This window comes from Fringilla coelebs (genome assembly GCF_963513975.1).
Source record: "Fringilla coelebs genome assembly, chromosome: 4".
In the NCBI taxonomy this organism is placed as follows: Eukaryota; Metazoa; Chordata; class Aves; order Passeriformes; family Fringillidae; genus Fringilla; species Fringilla coelebs.
Window position 1 is genome coordinate 36,688,091 of NC_140032.1, and position 27,096 is coordinate 36,715,186.

The following is a 27,096-nucleotide window of genomic DNA, read 5'->3' on the forward strand; positions in this document are numbered from 1 at the left end:
TAAAATTTCTTTTGTAAATCCTTGTGCATTAGGAAAACTTCAAGGTTACACACATGTCAAACTAGAGAACGAACAATTTTATCACATATGCTGTATAGAAGAACATGCCGTGTAATAAATAGAGAATATATTATTTGATAGCTGTGATATAAATTTTTATAGGATAAATTCAACAGAGTTTTGAGGTCATACTGAAGTGGTACTAAGAGAATCTTTATACCACACCATTATTTATGCTGCAAATTCCAAGTATGTGTTACAGAAGGACTGTCAGGAATGTTTTAAAGATTTAAAACCTGAAGTTATTTCCAGCTCTCCTGCCTATGAAGCCAAATGTTTTACTTATCAAATGTTCAACTATGTCAGGCTCACAGGGAGCTGTAAAAACCTGTCATATTGATTGTGTAAAGCTTTTCTACAGTACAAGTCTCAGGACTTTGCAGTCCATTATCTGAAACCATGCCAGGGTTAGCAGCAAGTGCTGTTTCCCACAGGAAAGCTGAAATTTTCCTCCTTCCCATACTACAAAGCCTGCATGACAGTGGTGTAAAAAATCCTGATACTTTTACAGTCAAAAATATTGTTTGGCCAGCATTAAATTTTGTTCACCTAGAATGTGTATTTATGTCATCTGTCAACAGCCTTACAGCAATCTGGTTTTTGTTCAAAAATGTACATTTTACCTTTCAAAATATTATAATCACCAATCTGGCTTTCCCCTGTTTGAGCTCCTCTCTCATGTCCAAGTGCATGATTAAAGCATGAATCAGTGTCTTTTAAAAACACAGGGTTTCTCCAGAGGATCTTAGGCACTGCAGATCACAAAGGGGGAGAAGGAGGAGGAAAGCAGGCTTTTTCCCCCTCAACTCATGGACAGCAGTCTGAGAACTTGAAAAATGGTGTCAGAAGTGCTCCCTAGAGCAGCTGCCTCCTGCCTGTGAGCACCCTGGGCTGTGACACTGTTAAGGTGGGCTCTCAGCTCCAACACCAGCACTGATTACTGCTTCAGTTTCCCCATGGCAAGCACCACTACACGGGTTAATAAAAATCCTGCTGCCTGCCCATGCTCATTACTTCCCCTTTGGTTCTCTCAGGGGATGCTGCATCAGTTGGAAACACAGGTAACAATAAAGAACATGTGAGTAAACACAAAAGCTAGACAAAGCCTTTAAATGCTACTAGGAACACTGGTATTTTTTACCTCACAGCCTCTCTTTACAGATGCACAGGCTACAAAAGCAGTTCCAGCTGAGATATTGGCCTCTGTGCTCCAGAAAACAAGCAAGCTGGGGCCCAAATACATAACAAGTGCCAGAGACCTATACACACAACTGTAATTGTAGGAAGCTTTAGAAAATACAGTTTTATGACTTCTCATTGCCCTTCCAGAACAGCTGTTTCCTTCACACAGCTGGCATTCACAGAAGAATAAACTGCTTCTATTGAGAATAGAAGAAAAAATGGGAAAAAAAACCCCAAACCCCTATGTAACAGCCTGGCCTCATTGACACTGTGGTAGAAATTGCTGCAACATTTCTTGGACTCTAACATGAATTAATACAGAGATCTCCATAGAAAATGGAGATAGAATCATTCAATTAGCTTGGCAATCTTCTTGTTACTGTTCTCTTTGTGCTCTGACAAAGAAAAAACACCAGAGTAGCAATCAGCACATATCTCTGCACAGTTCTTCACAGTCAAACCCTGCTGTTTGCAAGAGAGATTAAGGAAAGAGTGTCATTCAGCAAAAGTACTGCTCCCAACCGACTTTATATTAAGAATTATGATGAAAAGGCCACTTTCCAAGCATTGCAACTGCTCCTCCCTGTCAGACACAACATATATAAGCTTCTATGCAGCTGTGACTCCCTTCTGATGAAACAGGATTTCTCGGAAGGAAGGACAGGCAGGGCTTTTTAGGAGCCAGCCTTTGGAAGTGTTTGCAACTGCTGTGCCCCACTTTAATCTCATGCCACACAAGAGGGTGGCAGCTAAGAAATAAGGAGAGCCACTCTGAGAATGAGCAAACATCCCCCCAGCCCAGCACGTGTCACTCAGCAGCGGGCTCCGAGAGCGTAAGGCGGTCTGCCGGGTGGAAAGGCAGACATGAAGTGTGCAGCCTGAAAGCAGGTGGGGAAGAAGAAAATCCTGTATCTGTGCTGTCAGCATGACTTTTCTTCTGGCTGAAAAAGCAAAAAGCTACCAGCAGCTCTGCTGTGATTAAGAGTGTTTGTGTTTTTGCAGCTCTCCTAACAACTGGAGAACTCTTCAGGTAGCCTGGCACGCTTTGCAGCCCATACTGGTTCATCCTTCTCTCTAAGGAGAAAGAGGTAGAGCAAGATTCTGCTCTCTTGGCCATTTTTCATCTAGAACATAAACTGAACTAATGTAATTAAGTTAATTATATTTACCAAGTAATAGCCTAAAGCAATTTGAAGAATTATTATGGTGAACTAGTGCAATTGCAGAGAGGTGTTCAGAGTAATTCCAGTCCATGCTTGTCTTACCAGCCACCCATACCTGAGAAAACTGCACCTTGAGCTTTCTTTATTGAATTTTCTGATTTAAGAAAGTTATCTGGGAAACTGAAATGTGAGAAATATAGAGTCAAGGGTCTGCTGGATCTTAGGTGCAGGCTAGCTGTGTCTGCTAACCATTCATTTATGAGCAGAAAGCAAAAAAGTTCTGCACTAGGAAAAAAAAATCTTTAAAAATACTGCTTTTGTTTAACAAATGTCATATATTGGAAAAATAGTGCAAGTTCTATGCCAGACAAACTCAATCCATGAACTACATATACATAGCACAGAGTCAGCTACAAGTCATGTGAAACCCAAATATTGAGACCTATCATTAGTAAAAGATCTGGTAAGTATTCTAGACACAATCAGTGTCACAGTTACTTTATAAAGTCAGTCCTTGAACAGCTCTGAAGGAAAGCTACGATCCTAGCTGAAAAGCTAAAACACAGCCTATGTCTGCTGACTGAATTATTAAAATTATATCCCTTAGGAGAGAAGATATTTTTGGTTTATAGCATGTGTGTATATCTAAGCCAAATTCTCCACAGCTGTTAAAGGATACAAAAGACTATAATTTAGCATTCAGTATCTTTATTAGACTAAGCCAAATGTAGTCAAGTTTATAATACAGGTAACTTGCCCTCTCCTGTGAAAACAAACAAAATGATACCTACCTATCTACAGGTATGATGCAAAAAATAACACACAATAACTATTTTTAATAGTGGTTAATACTCCAAAAAGGCTATCTCAGCTATGTGATGAGATAATTTTAAAAATTTGTAGTGAATACACCCATATAAAACAGCTCTGGAACTGGAAGAAGCCCAGATAATTTAATAAAAAGGAGAGTTTCAGAACAGTCATCTGTTTGTTATGCCACTACACAATTCATGTGAAAACAAAGATGAGGGTATCCTGTGCCACTGACCAAACTTGCCTTTGCTCACAGCCATCACCAACACTGTCTGGAAGAGACTGTCATCCCACACAGAATCATATTTTTATTTACACGTCTCCTCTTTTTCTCTGTCAATATCTCTCCAAGAACCATGCTGCAACAAAACCTTAGCTGCTCAGAAAAAGCAGCTTTGATGCACTATTTTGAAACTTGTTTAAGGTTGAAAACCAGTCTGTTTTCCCCTGTCTCAATCAGCTTATTTCTCTAGGAGACCACTTTCAGCTCCTCTCTTATGCAGCCCTGTATGGCATTAACGCTGACAATACCATAATGAAAGAAAAAAACCAAAACAGTGTAAGCTTACATCTATAAGACAAGTGCAAGTACATGCATCCTGACAATAAACCAAGATCAGAATGTAAATTACAAAGGAAGGAGAAAATCTCTGGACTTACATTGGCAGGACTCAAAGAAAGGCAGAAATTAAAGCATATTCAAATTCTTAAAAGCTTCCTCCCCTCACTAAGAAACAATAAGCAGCTTAATGTGATGTTTAATTAAAAAAGGATGTTAGAAATTAAAAAGATATTGAAAATTAATCTGAATAATTTGATAGCCTAGGTAGGTTTTTAGCATAGTTAAAAAAAGAGACATCTGTATTCCTTCATGCAATAAAGGAAGCCTGTTACTCCTAACAGGCTTAACCCCTTTGATACTCTTCAAACTACCTGTTTTCACAAGAGCTAGGAGATACTAGCTATGCCAGCTTTCTTCTGCATAGTACCCAAAACTGTAGAGAACTCAAAGGACTGTGAAGAAGCAATCTTTTCTCCCATTAGTCAACTCAAACCATGGCAGGCAAAAAATGAAAAGAAAACTATTTCAGGAAAAAAAAAAATCCTTTTCTGTAAGGACCGTGTTAATATCCCAAATGTACCTTTGTTGCTAAAATCATCGATGAGAACAATTTCTGCCAAGTATTTTCTTGGTGTTCTCTTGATGACACTGTGGACTGTCCTCATGAGCGTGGACCACCCTTCATTGTGGAACACGATGACAACGCTGGAGGTGAGCAGGTTGTCATCATAATGCCAGTATTTGCATCTGCAAAAAGAGTGGATTTTATTAGTGCTCACACTGTCTGTTACAGAACTGCTTAACAGCATCCTCGAGCAAATGAAATCTTCACTGACAGCTATCCTTGAGAGTTAAGAGAGACAGATTATAAAAGGTAATATAGCTTAAGTGCATCACAGATGCAGATACAAATAATAAAAAAAAGAAAAGTACACTGTCAAGCACAAGCTTCAGCCGTGGTCCATTTTCAGTGGGCTCCTTCCTTGAAAGATATGACACATAGGGAAAAAAAATACAGGAAAAGAGGGAGATTAAAAAAACCAAACAAAAATAGTGCAGACGACTCAGGTCTTTTTTCCTGAGGGGTCAGAGATGATTTAGAAACAAGCAATGTGAGTACTTCCAATACCTTCCACAGTTTCAATACTCCTAAATCACACTTATCAACAATGGGTTTAATTTGCAATTGTAATGTCCATTTCCCCAACTGCACCACTAAGTGAGACTATTCACTCCCTACAAGCAGTCTAGGTATTTCCTTAACTGGAAGCTTCCCTACATGATCACTAGCCCCTTTTCCAACTATAATAATACATCCTGATATATTACTATATTATATCCTATATATATAATATTATATCCTAATAATATATTCCTATCACTGAACATAGAGACATAGCACTTTTGATTTCAATGGGAAAAATCCTTCCTTTTTTAATCTTTCAGCAAATAAAGTCTGAGCTAGAGAGATTCTGACTTTTCCAGGATAGCTATCACGTATTAAGAAATTATAAGTGAAAAATAAAAACTTCTAAACATACAGATGCACAAACCTCCCTAGTTATAGTTCTCTTTATACAATAAAAAGCTTAAGTGCACAGAAACATTGCTGCTTTTGAAAAGAATTACCTTAATCATCAGAGATCACTGGAGTTTCTGAAACTACATTCAGTTAAACACAGAAAGAACTCACATAACAGATCCATGGGTATCTAAAGAGTTTCTCTAGTGAAGGATACATTTCACTTCTCAATGCATCAATATGCATTTCTCACCTCACAGAAAATAAAAAACATTCATAGAAATATACTATTAATTTTGTTTCTGTGGAAGAAGAAAATTACAGAATCAAAACAGACTATAACAAAATTTTACCGAAGAAGGCATTTTGTTTCTTAGGTGTGCTGTAAACAACCTCTGAAACAGCACAATCTCTAAAAGTACAAACTGCTGACTAAAATCCCTCAGCTCGATAGTTTTTATGCCTGAAGCAGCTGCAGCTAATCACAGTTACCAATAAAAAAGTGCTAGACTGGCTGTTTAAAAGGTTCAGGCCATGGATGCCTTCCTTCCACAGATCCCTCCCAAAGATTCCAGCTGATTACAGGTTGCAGTACTAACACTGGTAGCACAAGCATCTGAGCTGTCAACAACTCACTCAGCATCTGCAGAGATAAAATGGATACCCTCCCTAGGTGTGTTAAGTAAGCTGTGTAAAAGGAAGATTTAATATGTTTAATAACAGATTTATAACAGATTTATAGGTTGCTTCACACATATGTGCTCAGTATTCATTTTGGTGATTACGTTATGGTGGTGGTTTTGGTGGTTATGTTAAAAGGTGGGAAGCAGGGTGTTATAGGTTCAAAAAAACCAGCATACCAGCTGAATGCCACTCAAGAGCTCCACATAAAAGGTGGCAGAATAGCACTTTTGTTTTAAAGGAGAAGGCAGGAGCTGATGCAGCTTGCCCTGTGCTCCGGACCTGCACCTGCTGCTGTTTAGCTAGGAAACTTTTTTGCTTATTTCTGAATAAATGGAGAGGGACAGCTACAATGTTTCAGACTGACTACAAGGACAAAAACAAAGAAAACCTTGAAAAAGAACATAAATCTTTTGGTTGCTTATTTCTTCCACTTCCACAAAAATTTAATATAGTTTTGAAACATAAACCCAGAGGTCTAGACAGGCTTTTTGCTACATAGCCAACTTGAATCTCCTCAAATCGGGTGTTGCTAAATGTGCCATTTGCAAGCAGTGAAGCACTACATTTATATCTGTAGTAACATCATGCTTCCAGCTTTTTCCAGACACTTTATTTCACTTATTAGACAGCCCACAGACCGACTCACCAAGCCCATAAACTCTGACAGACTGCAGTAATTCCTGTGCACAATCTTCTTCCTCATCTGGAATTGAGAATTAGAGGTTTGAAATAAAGTAGTTGTTTTAGATATGTGCAATTAATAAATGTTTTAATCTCTGTGGCTGTTTTTTTCAAGAGATGTGAATGTTGCTGAGGCATTTGAGTGACAAAAGCCAGTAGCCTAATTTCCTTCACATCTTCAGGGAAGGAAGCAGGCAAAGCTTTCCTCAGTGGAGCCTTTCCTCAGTGGAGCAGCACTGACATCCAGTGGTTGGCAAACCACATACCAAGAAACGACAAATGCACCTTCCTTCTGTTTGAAGCTGGATTTTTTACAGTACGGGTTTCCCTGTGCATTTTAGGCACCAAAAAAGGAAAAAAAATATGCCTGAATTTCCAGGAACACTCTTCATTTTAAAAAGAGAGAGTAAAGTAGATATGAATGTTTAGGCAAAAGCTTCAAGCTATTGAAAACTGGCACAAGCAGATTCAAAGTATAGAATGGTCTGTGACAAAGAGGATTTAAATGTTTCAACCTCTAGGTTCATCCCCTGCCCACACAGTAGCTCTTTCAGGTATAGCCTGCAGGTCAGCTGTGGCAACAAGCTGTGAACCAAATTAGTAAACAAAACCACTTAAAAAAGGTATTTAGAATTCTTACTGATAGAGATGAGGAGATGGCACACTGCAGCAGATATGCAGGAATGACAAGGCAGCGTCCTTAAGCCGGGCTTGTCTCTAGACACTTCACATCACCTTTCCTGAGCCCTGTAAAGAGTTATTGCACAGGAAAGAGGAACAAGCATGCCCAGATGTACAAAGGGCTTCCCTGGGCAGCGCTGCAGGGAAGAGCTGCTCTGTTTGTGTGCCCTTTCCTAGGGGAACTCATGGGTGAAAGGAAACAACACCTTCAGATCAGTCCACGAATAAAAAGTTTCCATTCCGCAATCAGCGCTGGCACTGCTGGGGAAAAACAGGACTGACTCACCCCTGAAGCGAGAGAGAACCCTTCAGAAGGCACAGCTGTGATCTAATTGAGACACGGTGAGTAATGTTTTTCTGTCTATTAGCCTGCATACTTAGGATGTGAATTAGTTCTACTCCCTCTCCACCCCTGGAGGGATCAGCTCTGCTGCAGCCTGTGCCACACCAGGATCCCTTATCCCTCAATCACAAACTGCACCAGCCAGGGCAGAGAGGAGTGCTGCCACAGGAGACCCTCTGCACAAGAAGCTGAGAACCTGGGCTGGAGTGCTCCTTGGCTTGAGGAAATTTCTGCTCTTACAGCTTGGTACTCTATTCATTGGCTTGCTCTTAGGATGTCGTGATCGTGAGTACACGGTCCAAGGCTGGGATGGCCATTCAGGCTCCCTGTTAGCTACCACTGAAGATGCAGATACAGACTCAAATTTCCTCAGGCTTAAAAAAAGCCAGAGGTGGAGTCTGCTTTTCCTGGAAGAGTAATCAAAGCACCAACAAAAATGCAACAGCTGAAAAAGGAGAGAGCCTTGACAGCAATTTAAAGGTGAGCCCCATCAGATAGATACTTAGAGGGCAATTTAAGATTTTGAGCCAATAGAAGTGATTCTCCTGCCATGCTGAACCTCTGACTGTGCCAGCATATCATCACCTAAGCTTCAGAAGAAGTAAGAGTATCATGACTGTGGATCATGATTCTCCATCCTGATACTATTTTCCTCCTATCAGCTCTCTAACTTGCACCTGCACGTACCAAGGACTCATCAGTACCCTCTGGATTTTAAAGCACTGTACTTGTGTGCTAAGAGCAAAATGTACCAGCACAGATTCTTCCAAGAGGGCAGGCAACTGGCATCACATTCCTGTAATCACTCCAGTAGCCAAAGAAGCTCCTGAGAAGCTAATCAGCTGTTGCAAGATGAAGGACCTGAATCAGTACAAGCTGAAGGTCTCAATTTATTATTTATCCTGAAATCATAACCAACATTAAAAAAGGGAAGTTTTCTTCTCCATTAATATAGAACTGTTGACAATTTTAAATTGTATTTTAAATTTTATTTCATGTTTAAAGTGGTATGAAATTCACAGTTGTATTATCACCTATTATAACTGCTTTACAGAACATGCATTTTCCTCAACTCTTCGAAAGAGTCCGGCACAAGAAAATCCCAAAAGTAAGTTAGGAGATCTGCTTTCATTTTCAGTTTTCTTTTCTAGTAAGTCCCATTCTTATCTTAACAAGGAGTCAGGCATCCAGCTGACAGCAAGATGTTTACATACTTTTAATACTGAATTCAGGGCTACTTGCTATTTTAAATCCCCAACTTATTAAGACTACTATAGTGAACTGAATCTAACCCCTAGGAAGATGGATGGCAATTTTTTTTCATAAAACACCTTCAACTGTTTGCTCATCTGTATGGCTGACATCACCAAGGTCATAGCTGAGACTGGCTGCTTAACACCTGCAAGTCAGAGGGATCATTGCCTAAGTCTTGAGTAGACAGGATAGACAGAAACAGATCACAGAATTTCTTTGTTAGGACACAACTAAGTAAATCTAATGCTAATACTGGATTTGTTACCTGTGATGCCTTGTGGGGCATTTTTGTGCATCAGCAACAGCAAAATGAGATTACAGCAGTGGCTATAATAAAACAGGGCTTCTGAAAGAGAAGCAAACAGACGATTCAAGAAGGACAGATTGATCAGCTGAATAATTTTTTTTCCCTTCAGCAGACAGCAGCAAAACCTTTATTACACACTACCAAACAGCTTAAACCTATGCTGAAACAGCATTTGCTATTTTTACAATAGCTACAAGCTTTGCCCATTTCCATTCCTGAAGTAACTTGTGAGGCTATGTGACTACATTCTACTGTTAGTGCCCTTGGAATCAAAAGCTGTATCTACTGCACCTCTGAAAGCATCAAGACCAAATGCAGGGCAAGGTTTGCATAGAAACCCAACATCAGGGATAGCAAGAGAATGAAAGGAATCACCTTTGCAATTTTTCTAATCACAAGATTCTTGCCCATACTATCACTTGTCCAACACTGAAAAACGGAAGCAATGACCAACACAGGGCAGGAAAGCTGGGGTACCTACGTGGCTAAAATAAAATCTTTTCCTTAGGGAAGGGGAAATTTTCATAGAAGGAGATGGAGCAAAAGCCCTCTGCTTCCCTGTTTTGGTTTAAAGGGAAGAAGACCTCCCAGCTCTCGAGGCCTTCTGCACTCCAGTGACACCCTGTGGGTATTGCAGGGAGGCTGTGCCTAATTTTGGGTTTATCAAAGTTTTACACGCTTTACCCAATGTAATAAACAGCTAGAATGGAACTTGAGGCAGTGAGCTCAGTCTCACAGAAATACTGTATTCCCACCAAGCCTTGCTCATCAGATATTGAACCTTGAAGTTCCTACCCATGCTCATCTGGACTGCATTATGTATCATGTGTATTTATTTGAATGCTCTAGCACAGTACACTCTGGTTAACAGCAACAAGACAGAGCATAAGAAGTGCATTTCATTTTTTAGTTTCACATTCAGGTTGCAACTCATCTGACAAAATGATTCCTCCATGTGCCCCAGAATTTCTATGCTGCAGGTTGGCACCTGGAGGGTTACACAAACAGCTTCAGGAAATCGCTCCCACTCTCCTCTGCCCTTCCACTGAAGTCAAGGTCTAAGTCAGAATTTAAATATACTCCAGGTGCTGTGCTATATATATGTTTTTGTTGAGTAAGAGGTCATGTTCAGAGCTTGGTCATCTCATTTCAGATGCACACACAGGGAGGTAAGTAAATCCAACTACAGATAACACACCTGGTGCCTCTGTCAACCTCTTCGTACTCTTTGGGTGAATTATTTCTCCCTCAAAATGCTAGCAGCCAACACTAAAGAGACAAAGGATCCATTTTCTCTGTAGTTTTCATTACTGGGACCTGAAATGTTAACAGAAAATGCTGGGTTTTGCTTTAAGGCGAATGCCTGGAATTTAAATCCTTCCTGACCACATGAGATGCTCTCACAATACATGCCTAATTACAATTTAAACACCATTTTTTTTCTCCCTTCAGGAGTCTTGCCAGCAGTAAGGCAGCTGATAATCTGCAGTGCAAAGCTAGCCTTCCTGATTTAGTATGACCACTATAATTCACCTGATTCTTGACTCCAGCTCTCACTGAGGTGCACAAAAATTTATGTGCACATTATAGAACTAGTTTTCTTTGTTACAGAACAGTTCCAGCGTATTATGTGGCATTGGAATAAAAGATTTTCCCAGGGTACCATGTGAAATTAAACCAAGTCCTATGTTTCGTTTCCAGTGATATAGATACCAAAAGTAATTACTGAAATCCTTTTTCTTGTAAGAGTATCAAATATGTAATTTGTAAAGTGCTATAATTAGGGAACTAATCACATTCCTGAAGAAAGCAGGCTCCACTCCAGAGCCTTTGTATTCAATCTTCTTAGCTACAGCAAGATTGACTGGACGAGTAACTACTTACTGTAAGAGAACATATTAAATTCATGTTATTTGCCCAGAGTAATAGGACTGTCCATTTCTAATGAGGAGCTAAGACTCATCTGCCTTACTTCATACAGAGTAATTAGTTAAACCTAAAGATTTTGGTTTTTTTTTAACTCCAGTCTAGCGCTAACAATCTATACCATTCAACATTCTGGACCATAAAAAGGGTCCAGGTTGGCACTATCAAACTATGATAGAAAAAATATCTTTACTAACAGCTCTGCCTTACTGTCACACAGCTCTGCATGCATGCATTCTTACTCAAGTTAGAAATCTATTTTTTGGCAAGAATTCCCTCCTTTTTTTAATGCAAAAAATAATTGAAAATAACACAAACACCCTTCAAAACTACATGTGCAATTTTAAAAAACAAGCCAATTCTCATTTCCTTTTGCTTTATAAAATGAACTGCAAAAACAGTTGTCCAAAAATGCCTTTCTGTATGCACACAACATTGTACTCAAGCAATGAAGAGTTACCTAATCAGGTTTTTCAACAAAAGCTCATTGCCAGTTGCTCTGTTTGAAGTCAAAGGTGACCTGTGGCAACAGATCCAATTATTCAAGTACAAATTTGTATGGCCCAGGGGCTATGCCCTGTAACAGCAACAATGTCCTTATAAAGGAAAACTCAAACTGGATAATTCACAGAAGGAAAAAACACTTAAAAATATTTATTCTGCCACAATCATACTGACAGATGTGTGTGGGTGATGCAGCTGAAATTCTAACTCGCTCTGATGAGTAGACAGCAGTTATTTATTGTCATACTGAAAAAAAATCCAGGAGGAGATTAATTTGTCTCATGCCATAAACATTAATGATGTTTCCTCTCCCAGTCAAACTATTCCAGATAAAATTCCTTCAACACCTGTCAAATGAAGCTGTCAAAAAAAAAAATCTAGCTTAAATAAAGTCATAAGACTAAAACCTTCTGGGTCAGAAAGAATAAATTGTAAGCAAGTCTTCCATGGGTTGGATAACAACAGCATATCAAGCCTGAGCAAAGCATGTTGAGCTTTAATCCTTTCTTTCAGCCAGCACAGTTAATTACCCTGGCATGAAATCTGATCAGCACTACAAACATCCCTGGCTTAAGGGCTCTACAGCAGTGCAAGTTTGTTAAGAGGAGAAACGGGGAGTTTCACAGTGCATCACTTAAAATATACTGTAAGAAAATGGTTCTTGACTTCAAAAGTGCAATAAGCACGTCTCCAACCAGCAAAATACAGGAATGGACATGGCAGGTGTGGACAGGAGTGCTCTACTGTGAAAGTGGACTTCAAAAAGGAAAATCTACATTGATTCTCAGTGCTTTTAGAAATATAAAAACAGGGTACTGCAACTAATGCATCCTAGATAGGTATTTTTTAGAAATACTGAATACAGATTCCTTGGAAGATCTTGCACTGCTTTGGTCTTGTGTAACCAGGTGTAGCTCCTGTGAGCCCTACACTAAACAGCCTCTTCTCAGAGCTCTACATCTGTGCTCATCAGTGATTTTGTCCATCAGGCAGCTTTCTCTCCCCTTTTGACTCTTCCATGCATTATTTACATGTCTCCTTATATCTGCCATAGGAAGTTAACGATTTTGGGCACCATTACTTTGTCAAAAAGGGCCCAGGAATGGCATCTTTGAGGATAACCTCCCCAAAACACAGGAGCCGTCCATTCCCACATGCACTAAGTCAAACAGGCATGGCAGAAAACCCTCCTGGCTGCACCCAGAACTTCAGAGGGTAGACTAGGGAAGGTAGAGGCATGGACTGGCTACCTAGAAGGAGTACAGAAATATTGCCTGAGCCCATGGAGAGAGCATTAAAGGCAAAGCTTTGTAGAGTTGAAATCCATAAGATGGAAAGGGCAATGAGAAGAGCTTGTAGGCTAAAGAAAGGCTAAAGACAGACTAAAGAAAACAGGAGTTTAACTGTAAAAGAGATGAAATTTTGTGTCAAAGGACACATAAAAGACTGAGAAACTCAACATCTGACTTCCTTGACTGTTTGCTGTCACACCTCCCAAGTCCCTGAGTCTAGGGACAGCCTGCAGGAGAGGAAGAATATCCACCACAGAGGAGAGGCAGGGACCACTTGCCTGGACATATCACAGCAAATGGGATACACACAGCACAAGTCCATGGGACTGGATGGATGGCACCAGAGGGCACCAAAGGAGTTTGTGATGTCATTGTGAGATCATGCTCTACCATATTTACAAGGTCCTGGTGCTGGACAGTGGTTCCTGAGGACTGACCAAAACAAATTCTTGCCCACCTTCAAGAAGCAGGATCCAGGAAACTATGACCTTGATTTCATTAGCACCGGGTGCAATTTTTGGAACTGACAGTTAACTTTAGTTAACTTTAATCCATCAAGGACTGCTTTCTGTCAGAATAAATCTGAGCCAGTTTACTAGAGTCTAGATGTGATGTGCCAGGGATTGTTCAGCATAAGGACAAAGGGAAGCCATCAATAGAACCACACAGAAGTACTGGATGTCCAAGAAAGACTCAGCATCTGTGTGTGGAAGAATCATGATGTGTGTGGAAGAATCAGAGCATCTGACAGGACAGAAGACACAGGCAGGAGACACCTCCTCTTGAAAAGAGGAACTGTGAAGAAGGGAAAGACAGCGTGATTAAAAACCAGATGCTGTTAGCAGTAAGACATACATTCTTTAAATACACAGGATGGTGTCCAAACAAGAGAAACAGAAATGAGTCTTAATTCAAGCTAAGTGCATGTAAATAAAGAGGTAGAGTTAAAAAAACCAAAAAAACCACCAAACCCCCAAAACCCAAGTTGGAGAAATAGCTTACTGAAGTATGAAAGCTGCTATTGAAATATTTTTTTCAAACACCAGAAGTAGGATGCCTGCCAGAAAGTCTGTTGGGCTGATACATGACCAAAATGAAAAGAGACCACTTCAGAAGCAGGAAATCTAAATTAAGTATTTCCATTGAACTCTCAGCGGTGCCCAACACCAGATACCCTGAGAAGAGAATAAAATAAAGGGCAAGTACACAGTGATACTTCTTACTAAATAGTCCTGTCTTCAGATAATCTGCATGATAGCTTCTACGGGAATTTTCTGCCATGAATAGCCTTACTGCCTTTTTTTAAATAAACCCAGTATTTCCTAAACAATGCAACATGAATTAACAAACTCTTGTACTGTACTGCTGACTCCAGTCTTAAACAAACAGAGGAACACACAACACCAATTTTTATCAAAGGGTTCTGGGGTTCTAAAGAATTGCAGACCACTAAGTCTGACTTTTGTGCTGAATAGAAGCTAGTAATAAATAACAAAATTAGTTGACCATAGACACAGCTTTTGTGGAAAAAAAGCCAGGCCACAGAAAAATATTACCATCTTTTAAAGAAATCAAAAATTTTGTGGACATGAGTGAAGCTATTAATACAGTAACTGAATTTCCAAAGCATTTGATGAGGTTCTTTGTTTTCTTTACAGGTATAGTTCTTCACCAAACTATGGCAGATCTCTTAGGCTAGTAACTGCTGAAGTCTATTAATTCCAAATTGTAAGCAAGTTTGTGACTTTAGCAGCAGAACTGTGCTGGGAGCTAAGCACTCCACCTCTTCTTCCAGGTCACTGCTGAACAATAGGAAAGGTCCTGGTAGTTGCAATTAAAATGACTATAAACAGCTGCAGAATAATTCTATAATGTTAGCAAGGAAATGGGCCAGCAGGAGAGCTCGGTGCAAGTGGGAATGATTGCATATGGAGTGTTAGACCACTCAGTGCACAGACTCAGTGACAGATCCTAAACTCTGCATTACCACTGGGAAAAAAAAAGTTTAAAAAATCTTGGACTCAAATGTGGATAGGTCTGTCAGAATTTTAGATCAGAGTTAATGAAAAGGGAAATGAAATAGCAGGAATAATAAGGATGGAACATGAAACATTGATATAGGAACTTCATGGAGCAATCTCTGATATTCCCATATCACAGGGCACAGAGTCACAGAGGCACATAACAGTATTTGTATCTGGGAGAAGAGGTTAAAACAAGCACCACATTCTGCAGTCACTGACTCAGGATGTCATTAATTTCAAGACTACAAATGCATTCAAAAGACAAGTCTGTGCACAGAAAGAGGTCTCTGAAGCATGACAACCCTGTTGCAATTTTTGGCTGCAGTGCCCCAGTGCACTGGTTGCCAGGAATGACGCTTATCCATTCTTGTATGTTTTCTCACCAGCATATGTTTTTGGCCAGAGCTAAAGTTGTCAAGAGGAACAATCACCAGTCAGACCCAGTACAGATGAATTTTTAAAAGTAAATTTTATTTTAAAATACTCTGGGCAAGTGGAGCATTATACTGGTTAAACATCTCAATTCTTCTTATTCCTAGCAACAATTCTCCAGTTATCTCTTGGGTGTTGTTTTTGAGAGGACATCCTTGTTACCTGACAGTATTCACCCTCAAAGGTAGGTCCCCTTTCATTTCCTTAGCACAGTGTATTTATCTTGGATCCAAAATAATCCAGAAAATTTATCACTCTATTTTTACTTCAGCTCTACCTCTGTGCAGACTCCTGAACACAAAAAGCAGAGAGCAATTAAATCAATATCCTTCTTCCCAAAAGTTAACAATTATTTTATTGCAGGTCTGCTAGGAAGTAGGGATAATGTGTAAAATCCAGTAGAAATGACTGCTCTTAAGGGTCTGCCACTTATCAGGATGATTAAAATAGATCCAAAAGAGGTAAAAATTACCAAGTTTAAAGAAAAAAAGTTTCTTGTACAGAGGTTTAGACAGGGCCTGCTAAGCCTGCTCTACTTCTTTGCTGCTAGAAATAAGGTGGAAAACAGGTATTTCTCTACTAATCTAGTCTATGTTCCCCCTGGCCCTCTTGCAGAGTGCTGACAGAGTGCAGTGAGATGAGCCATCTTCTAAATTTTGTACACTGACTTATACATATCCCCATACATTCTTGATTTTTTACCAGAACTTATGACTTGCTGTATGTCAACACAAGTGCTGGGCATCAACACTGAAATATATTAATATCCTTCAGCCAAGAGTATGTGGTACTGGCAAAATGGAAATAGTCTCATGTACCTGACAAAAAACTTGAACACACCATCTAGTGTCATTCCTCCCGACGGGATACAGCAAGAATTAAGGCTTTTTACAGCAGCTGAGACTGCCCAGAATCACCAGCAAAGTTCCTACTGAATCAATAAAGGCAGCTGGCAAATCATCCTGGCAACATGTCAGGCTACAAAGTCAAATCCAAGCATAGCAGAATTGAATCTCCCTTTATTGGCATTTCTTTCCTCCTCTCCCTGCAGCAGGGACAAGCCCTGAGGCTATATGGCTTTTAAGCTGAGAGAGACAGTTCTTGCAGCACTATTTCACTCTTGCTAGCACAGCCTGGAAAGCATTTGGCATACTTCACTGAACAAACCTGACTGCACCGGGTAACGCTTCAAAATTCTGACGCTTGAAGAAAGAGAGGGCTGAAGGGAGCTCTACCTATCTATGAACCAATAATTCAGTATTTCCCAGAAAGATCTTCCTCAATTAGCAATGCCAACTCACTATTAACAGCAACAACAAAAAATTACTGTATTGTTCTTTGGCAGGATTCGAGTGAATGCTGAGTGGCCTTACCAGCCACAAATGACTTTTTCAATAGATCAGTGGGAGGAAAACAAATGGTGCATCCAATAGGTAATCTGCCACCTTTTGCTGCATTTCTCTCTGGTATCAGGGAGAGCAGAAAAGTCAGCATGTGGGAGCCTGAAAGCACAGAGCAGTATCAGCCAATCTCACTCTGCTTCCCCTCTCTTCTGCTCCCAGGAGACAGGCAGAAGCTATAAACCTGCAGCCTACTTAGGCAATTGCAAGCATCCCAAGTACTCAATACATATAGTAAGGAATATAATGTTGTCTGAAAAATACCTTTTGTTCATGTTGTTTTTTTATGCTGTTTTGTTTGCTTGCTTAGAACATGAAATCATTAAATACTAAAACCTAACTGATTTCAGCTCACAAAGGCTTATCAGCAACTGTGCTTGAAGGAAACAGTTTCTAAAATTCATCTTTTCATGGCTGTCCCTCCTCTTCCTCAAAGTATTTAATCATTTCTGGGAATATCTATTTATTAATGTCCTTCAGAACACAAGACAAATTCTGAGATCACATCAAAAACACTTCAGGAACCTGCAGGTGTGGAACTATCTGAGAGATACCACAGGTTGTCTGATGCCCTTCACCTAAAAATGAAGGGGAAGGAGTACTTGAGTTCTGCTGCCAGAACTCACCTGGGCAGAGGCAGCCCAGCCCCACCTGCATGTGTCATGTTGCCCCCTCTGATTTGCTGTCCTTACAGGGGGAAGAAACGCTTCAGCAATGGCAGCAGTGTCTAAGGAAAAACCTCCCAAAAAGAAAATGCTGACCCACACAGGTTACCCAGAACATTCCTTATCTTTCAGAAAAATCTCTTTAGTAAGAGGGACCAATTTCTGAGCACAGCAAAGAAAGAAAAGCAAAGTGAACCCCCAGGACAGCTGGCACTTCCTTGCCACCAACAGCAGATAGGCATGGTCCTCTCCTCTGACTGCCAGGAAGTGGAAACCTTTAGTCAGTCACCTGAGGAACACAGCACAAAGTAAAGTGAAATGCTGTGCTCCGTGTGCTTCGTTTGCTTTCAGGGAGTGCACACCACAAAGCAAATTCAAGCAGCTGCACATGCATGGGTATGAGTCAGACCCACAGCTGGCCTGCTCTCTCCTACCTTGCAGAAGGAAAAAAACACCCACCATAAAGGCCAGAGCAGAGCCCCAGTAACCAGTCAATGAACCACCAACAGATTATTTACCACAGCTGGAAACATACAGCCCAGAGACTGGCACCCAGTCCTGGGATCAGCATAGCCCATTTGCTGGGGATGAGGGGGAAGTGCAAACTGCAAAGTACTTAGCATCAAATCTAACTTCATACACTGCCCACAAAACCCCAAGCAAAAAACAGACTAAAAAATATCCTGCCATTAAACCAATTTGCTCAGAAACCCATCCCTAACTGATATTTCACAATGAAAATTATACCAAATGCAGATTAACCTGAGAGCAAAATTGCCTTCAACATATATCAAAATTCAGAATAGACTATGTAAACCTGTTAGTAACTCCTGAGCAAATGTTAGTAACTTTCCAGAATTTTCCCACAACAAATTAGACACCTTTTCAGCAAGTAAATAAATGTTTTTTTAAAGACTGCTTTCTTCTTTAGAATGCTATCAGAAACTGTTGGAAGACTATTCCAACCATCACTAACTATGGGAGATCCATACTTCTGTTACTGCAGGTAAACAGGCAGTGTTTTAAAGAGAACAGTATTTCTTTCTGTTCTCTATTTATGCTCCATTTTAGAGGCATCAGGGTAAATCAAAACTGAATAAACTAACTAGCAGAGGGATATCTAATAAAGATAATCCTTCCTTTTAAAGACACATCTTAAGAAGTCATGGACTAAGAAAAGATATGACAGTGAAGACTATCGCTAGACATGGAAGATGGTAATACATGCAATTTGACACTGAAACAGATTACTTCAGAGATAAATCACTACAGCTTAAGTATTCATGGAAGGAATAATTGCAACATTAAGAAGAATATATGGAAACGTGGTATAGTACAGCATTCATGCCTTCAGTACAAGAAGCCTTGAGTGGCCTAATAAATAATATTTGAAGTGTCAATTCAGATATATGGAAAGCAAATAACGGGATCCCACGAACACGGAACCCAAAGGAAACAGAAGGTTTGCTTACTCTTCTTGACGCAAGTCATTAACGCTCCGGTCCAGCGAGATCATATCGCTCGCCACCATGTTGAACCCAAACTCCTTAATGCTGGCTTGAACAGATTCCTTGTAATCTGGTCCCAAGACATATGGCTTCGCCTCCTCTCCAGGGCCACCAACAACTCCATGAGGCTCAGGCTCTTTGGGTTCAAAATTCCCAAGGACTCCAGGTCGTAACACAGGGTCTGGGTATACAAATGTCTGAGGTTTGAATGTGAGATACTGCCTCTGGAGGACGTTCTGCTGCTTGTTATCAACACCATGCTGATTTAGTTCATTTTTGGCCTTATTTTTCCTTCGAATGGATTCCAAGTCCACTTCCACACCTTCAACATGAGGCCAAGGTACCACAGGTTTGAATTTCTCATTTCCTAGTCCATGGTCTCCTTTGTTTGGCAGGGGTCTGTTGGCTTCTTTGTCATCCTATATACACACAGAGAAACAGCAGACCGTATCAATTGATGATCCTTTATTTACATTCAGTAGCTTAGTGCACTAAGAGCTGGTACTAAATATATGTTGAGCAAGTATGGAGAGGATTGTTGAGGGGTTCAGTGAACACGTTTTACTGAAGCTACTGACTGCTGGAGAACATCACCAGCTGTTGTCCCCACTTACCTTGGTGAGCTGGTTCTGAAAATGACCAAATGCCCAAAGAATTCCCCAAGACCAAATACCCACGCAGGACACATTCACCTGAATGCAGTTTGAGCTGTAGTTCAAACCAATGTGCAAGGGGCACTGGCAGAGCATTTTATGGAGGAGAAGATGACATGGAGGCAAACAGCGCCACAGTCCACAGCATGGCATCCTTGGTCCCACTGTTGGACAGGGGCGTTTCTGAGGCTGCTATGGCTCAGACCTCTGCAGGGTCTCAGTGGTTACTGGAAACCTCAGAAGAAACCAGCTGGCTAGAAACCAGCCTCAGCTGGGAAAGAGTGCTGTAACCTGGAGTAACGCGGCACACGCATCGGTGGGAGCCACATACCATCCCTGCCCTCCACACACAGCCCTGCTCCCCCAGCTCACTCCCACCCAGCTCCTCCCTCTGCTGCAACAGCTTATTTACAGCTGGGAGGTGACACTGATGGCACTGGGGACAGCAGGCAGACCTGCCTGGGGAGGCAGTGCTGGCGCTGAAGAGAACCGCCACAGCCGCTGGCATCTCCTGCATCCCTGTTTAAAACAATTTTACCACACTCCTCCCTCTCTCCACACCAAGAGATTTGAAGTTCTCACTGAGAAGCAGGGCTGGCATTTTGAAAACTGCTCAGCACTTTCAGTGATCAGTGAGGCTGGTGGGGTTAGAACAAGGGTGGGTGATTTTGGAAGACACTAGACAGAAAGGCTTTGAAGTGTCTGAGTGTGAAGTCTCCAGAACACAACAGCACCACCCATGAAAGCACTCCAAAACACACAATCACAACTTTTTCCAATACTACTGTCCAAGAGAATGACAGGGAAATGTTGCTGAAGGTTCAGATATCCTGCTAAAATTGTTTATTTTTAAGCAGGACAAATGTTAGATCATTCAGAAACCTGCAGAAAACAGCATGCATTTTAGCAATGTCTCAGAATCAAACCAAATTTTGAGATCAGAAGGATGTCACCAATTCAAACCTGCCAAAGGCAGGTTCACAGTGAGGTGGGGTTTCTCAGACATCCCTTTGTCCAGTTTCTCAGGACAACCTGCTCCAGTTGCTTGACCCAGTGAAGGCTTTTTCCCTCACACCTCAGTAGAAGTTTCTCATATTGCACCTTGTCCTCTCAGTCTGCACTCCTCAGAAGATTTTATTTCCACTTGCTCTGCGACTTTACTTTTTTAGGGTGAAAGATGCAATTAGATTCCCCATTAGACTTTTCTCCCAGCCAAACCCAGCCTCCCTAGCAGGTCTTTGCTAAGTTCTCTGCATCTGTGAACATCTCTCCTGTGTTGGGGTAGTGTGGGAGGAAAAAGCACACAGAGCTCCAAACAGCTAAGCTCTTTCTAGGGCATCCACCCATTATGCACTCTGCCTTTACTGCAACAAGGGTTACAATGCTGACTCATGTCCATGTTCAATTAAACCACATAATACTTCCTACTACATCACACACTATTTTCCTTACATCATTCCACGTAAAAAACCTTCAGAAATTAAGAAAAATGCAGTATATGATATTTCTAGGTTAACATGGTAACAGTGGGAGTCAGACTGGCTCCAATTCAAAATAAGGAGTTTATTCAAGAAACATTCTGAGCTCTCTGTTATAGTTTAAACGGGGAGGACATACAACACGCAGAAGTGTTACATTATTCTGTTCTTCCATCATCCTTTTTTTCAGGAACTCAAAAGTCAGTGTTAGAAAAGGCAAGTTTAAGGGCATGTGAAAAGGCATATTTTGCAAGAAAGTCAAAGGCTGTCATGGATCTAAATAAAGCCCTGAGAGGACTTTTGAAGAGAGCATCATCTCACACTTACCCTAGAAATCAAAAGGAAGGCTTTGCCACTAGACTGTCAGAACACTGCTGAGCTCTCAGCTCACATCTAATTCCTGCTCTGAGTGCGGAGGCAGCTATAAAAGCCAACAAAACAGTCAGCATCATCAGGAAGGATGCTTAAAGACAGCATAATTTTGACTACATAAAATTCGATGCATTCATGTATTCAGTAATATTTAGTTCTGGTCTCCACATCTCAAAAGGAGTCGGAGAAAGTGCAGAGTAGGGTAACCAAAATTAAGGAGAAGGCAGAAAGGTATCTTGAGATGAAAGGACACGCATCTTTCATCTCCAAGACCCTGCAGTTTGGAGATACAATAGCTGAGGGGTATACAACTGAAGTTTAAAATATCATGGAAGTCATGGATAAACCCAATGGAAACTCACTGTTTACTGTGATGGATGACAGGTCCATAGGGGGACTGTAAAAGGACCTTCTGAAAATTTGAATTAAACAGCTGTAGATGCTGGAAGAGTCCAAAGGGAAGGCAGCATAGAAAGTAGCCAGGTTTACACACTGCCATGCTCAGTCACCACCCTGGATCATCAGTCTCAATCAGAAAGGAATTTCTTATTCCCCTGGTTTGTATGGAATTAAATAACCTTTCATTCCCCTTCCATTACCTATAAAACAGTTATGAGCTTCCACTTTGCCAATTCTTTGACTGAAGCATAACACTTCTGAAAGAAATTTTTTGTTTTGTTGCTGTCAGAACTGACTTATCCTTTATTACATTTAGCCTGCTATGCACAATTTGCATTAAAATGCATTTATCTGTAGTTCCCTTCTATGCACTAAATATATTCCATATTTGCTGGCATGGAAAAATATTTCATAAAACAAGGAAATTAAATACACAGGCACACTCACTGACCCCATTCCTCCAATATCTATGCTCAGAGGACAAATCAGATAGAAAGCATTTGTTGTGGGTTAACTCCTGCAAGCAGCTCAGCACGACACAGCTGCTTTCTCCTTCCTCCCTAGCCCTGGGCACAAATGTAAAACACAGCAATCACAGGGGATGCTATGAAGAAAACTAACTTAATCTCAGCATTTTATGGACATTAAAAAAAAGAGAAGAGGAACTAGCAGTGTTTAGGTGCATGGTCATTTCTTCACAGATAAATGAGACAAGGATTTTCCAAATACTGTCTGGAAAAAAAGCAAAGTCAAACCACAATCAAAGAACTAGTTCAGTCACCATGTAAACCACAATGCCCTAGTTAGGAACTTATAGGGTGTCCCCTCTCTTTTATGAATTATGACCCACACCCCCTTTTAAAGGAAAAAAAAAATTAAAATATATTAAAAATCTAAAAGAATTTTTAATCAGTGTTCCTCACTGATTACAGGTTTGGTAAAAGTAGTTATAAAATAACAGCCAAACTGGAAGGCGTGTGTATTAAAAAAAAAGACAAAGCACAACATCCTCCCTAGAGTGGCAAAAAAAGATAAAAAATGGTCTGAAGATTATTTTAAAAGTTTTGAGGGAGATAGTAACAGCAAAGTGAATGGAGGGCTCAGAAAAAGTGAGCACAACATGCATCTGAATACAGCACTTCCAGGTTGTCCAAAAATGAGGGAAGAGAAGCAAAACCTATGAACTCTCTCACATCTGAAGACAAATAACAAAACCTCATTACATCTTGGTAAAAAGGACACATAATACAGAAAAAAGCTTTTTCCACAGACCATTATTTTTTCCCATAGGGTTGGACCTAGGATTTCCTGCCAGCTTTCTACATCCAGTTTGGTGCATGCTTCTTGATTTTTTGAATGTTTTTTTTCAGTCCTTAGGGAAATATGTATGAGTAACTGCAATGAGTGTTCCCGAAACAGTGATGTGATATAAATAAAGTCACTACCTGACTTGTAAATAAAAAAAGGCGGTTATTAATTGTCATTTTATTTCACAAATTAGGTGCCTTATTGCAGAAGACAGGAATGCAGTTGAAGGTACAGCAAACATAACTGTTTCCCTTTGAAAACATGCCTATAAATTATACAAAGTAAAAGGAAAGAGCGTGAGAGGTCTTAATAAGGCTGCAAGATCAGTCATCTGGTGGAGGGCTGGAGCTGTAGCTGGCAATAAAACTGCCAATGTGAAAGTTGCATCATCTGCTTTTCTTCAGTAACTAGTTCAACACTGGCAACTCCCTAAAACTCTCTAGTTAATAATGTCTGAAAAAAAAAATTGTTTTTAGAAAAGTGGATTTGCTTCAGAATTTTCTTTTGAGAACTTCAGAATAAGTACATAGAATAAATAAATAAATAAATAAGATATAATAAATAAAATAAGCAATGATTCCCTCAACACAGCTGTCTGACTCTCAAAGGGTTCCATCCCATAACACTTCACACCTTCCACCGTGCCATGGTAGCCTCCATTGGAGCAAACAGAAATTACACCTACTACAGCTGGTCCTGCAGACCAAAAGTACACACAAATGGAAAAACACCCAGCTTCTCAAACAAGGATAAACGGCACTTCTGCAGTCACTTAAAAATATAAAAATAAAGCCTTTTCAATCACTACAACTTTTTGCACAAAAAAGTCTGTTTCAAGCTCCACATGCAGCATTGCTCCTAAATCATATTTTGCTAAATCTACCATCAAACAATTTTGTCACAAGACGACCCTGCTGACTCAAACTGAGTCTGAAGTTGGACTGTGAGAGCTCCTACGTCAGATATGAGCAATGACATTCAAGCCATCTGGCTTGGAAGGGCCATTTGCTGTCACAGTGCCTGGGCAAAACAGCCTCTATCCTGCTATGACTCCTCTCAGTACACTGCAGAGGCACTTCAAGAGTGATGGAGTGCTACTTACATGCTCAGCAGCTCCTACAGCGACTTTTAAAACTTGTAGAAAATTAGAACAGATCATTTATGAGAACTCCAGAAACACAGAGATAAATACCATTTGACACTAAGTTAGAGAAAAGTTTTGAAGTTTAAAAACCCATGTTTGTAAAACTAACAGATTGCTTAATCCCTCCATTGCATGCTTCGTGCAACCCAAGTGAGAAACCATGCTGTTGATGGTGTTTGTTACCAGCAGTTTCAGGAAAACAAAATTCTGTAAGTTCTATTTTTATGTTCACAGTCACCCTCAATTTGGACATATACTGACAATACTAAAGTCCATTACACAGTAAGTGCTATCCCTCCACAGGAGACTTCTGCCCCCTTAAATATCCCAGGGGAAACAGAACAAACTTACACATTCATATCTACCATCCTGGAATAAATTTTGGCACACAGAACTACCAGGACTATATAGCTTTGTACCACAAACACACTGCAGTGATGGCATCTCCAAAGAGCAAGTAATCTAATCCTACAAGACAACAACCACCTCTGTTATTTTTTGGAGTCTTCAGCATGAACTTGGTCAGAAGCCACTTATGAATCACAAAGTCCAAACAAATAAAAAGAAATTTGATGATATAAACAAGGAAGCACTACACTATATGCATATTTACATATATAGATAAATATATGTATATGTAAATATAAAGATATATAAATGTTCTACTCACTAAGAAATAGATAACACTGAAGTGTAAATGAGGTGCAAGGGCCACAAGCAGCTTTGGAGAAATGAGTATTGAGCAGTACTTTTATACCAATGTGTTTTGTACTCCCACCTATAGCTGAGGAATGGCAAATAAAACATTGTGGGTGGGATTTTATTTCCTCTTTTTTTAATATTTATTTAAAAGAAAAACAAGGCAACTTCCTCCTTCACCTGCTTCCTAGATTTCACAGCCTCTATCAAGCTGATTGACAAGTGATACACCACTCATTGCCCTGCACCTTCCTTTATCCAACTTGTATTTTTCTTTTAGACCCCAAGCAGCATTTTGAGAGGAAACAGTTTTGCCAGGAATAGACAGATACCTGTAACAGAACTGCTAGTCATCAGCACTGAGAGAAATCCCTTTCCCACTCACTCCTTATGTCCTGTGTGATAAGGCAGAACAGGAGAATCACTAGTAAATGCAACTTCTGCAGTACAGAAGTGACTGAGTTTTCAGTAGATATCAGCAGACCACAGCTCACTCACTCAGCCCACTGAGAGAACAGTAAAGTAGCAGTACTTTTGAGCCCCCAAATCACCTGTGCTAGCCAAGGCAAAACAATTTAGTGGGGAGTAAGATCAATAAGTTTATTCTATTTTATAGCTGACATTTCTGAGATAGGAGAGCATTGCTTGTGGAAAAGTGGCATGTCCAAAATTAAGAAGGGCACATAGCAAAGGAGAGGAACTGTTTGTAGAGATGTAAATTTGGTAACAGCTCAATGTTCTGCTGTAATGAAGGAGTTTGACAGAATTTAGCATTCAAGTTCCAATTGCATTAATCTACATGAGCCTCTGTATCACGGATTCCTATTACTGGATAAAAACAACCTCTTGTTATCTAGTAATGAGTCTAAAAACGAACAATATTCACTAACATCTAAGGCCATCTCCGCTGGTGTTTGAACCTGTGAGTTCAAGAAAGACACTGAGGAAGATAAGGCTTAGTTCATCAACTTAATTTCATTTTTCGAATGACTGGTCCAAGAGTTCTCTGGGCAGAAAGACCCACTGGCTCTTCCTGTCCTCTTGGATGTCATCTACTTTGTCATGGCAGAAGCATTCAGCTAGGACAGTGACTTCAGGCTAGTGCTGCATACTGCCACGGTCTGCAGCCAGCATTTCACAAGGTCATTCACAAGGCACAGGAGCTGGGATTAAGCTATGGAAGCCCTCAGACAACAAATCCTATGGAAGAAGGAAGAACACTTCTTTTCAGTCTAAATAACCTGATTCCCTGGTCGTTTACCTAACAGAAGGAACATAATCAATCCCTAGATTCACCTGTTTACTTGCAGAATGTCTTGTTTAAAAACATGCCCAAATTTGGATGTCAGTATGATACCCATCTAAGCATCCCATTTAAATGAAATTGCTCTGTTGTGACATTATCTTTCACTTGCAAGGGGAGCTAACGGTACTTCTGTCATCCTCTCAGGCCTTGCTGTGTATTTAAAACTCATGCAAAGTAATGCAATCCTGTCACAATTGCTCTTTCAACATGCACTGCTTTACCCCCTGTCTCTGCTCCTCACTCCATCTTCCAATGACACTGCTCTCTCAGAACTTACTGCTGGATATGTCTCTCTTGGAGTCTGGATCTTCTACAAATGCAAGTGTCACATTCATGTGCTTCAGGTCCAGACTGAGCAAGTTCCTGTTCTTTGGGAAGTTCAGATACCTCCATTGAAAGCAGAGGCTACCCAGAGTGCTTGTGCTAGATTCAGTCTCATGAAAGTGCCCAAAACTTGCAAACTTCACCTCCAGGGAGGTTTAAGAGTACAAGAAATGACAGCTAGAACATGGCCTGTACCTGACCTATGTTACATCCTGAGGAGAGGTGCAGTAACCCCTTGAATTCCTGTGCGACAAGCAGTTTCACAGTTAGACTCTGCCTGACTGAAAGCAAGTAAAAATAAAGACACTGAGTGCCTCAGAACAAACTACTGTAAAAAACAGCAGTCCTAATGTCCTCATCTTCCCTAGCACTTAGTGCTGGGGGAATATTGAACCAGCTCTTAAACCTAC

At 40.4% G+C, this 27,096-nt stretch overlaps 1 protein-coding gene across 1 annotated transcript in view; it reads right to left on the reverse strand.

Moving 5' to 3' along the window:
• The window catches only part of GALNT7 (polypeptide N-acetylgalactosaminyltransferase 7), a gene marked incomplete at its 5' end in the record, with an annotated part of 68,778 nt that overhangs the window by 18,419 nt on the left and 23,263 nt on the right, over positions 1 to 27,096 (reverse strand). Inside the window, 2 exons of the mRNA XM_084203799.1 lie at positions 4,361 to 4,527; positions 18,968 to 19,422. Coding sequence (XP_084059925.1) covers positions 4,361 to 4,527; positions 18,968 to 19,422 — 622 coding nt within the window. The remainder of the gene's footprint in view (positions 1 to 4,360; positions 4,528 to 18,967; positions 19,423 to 27,096) is intronic.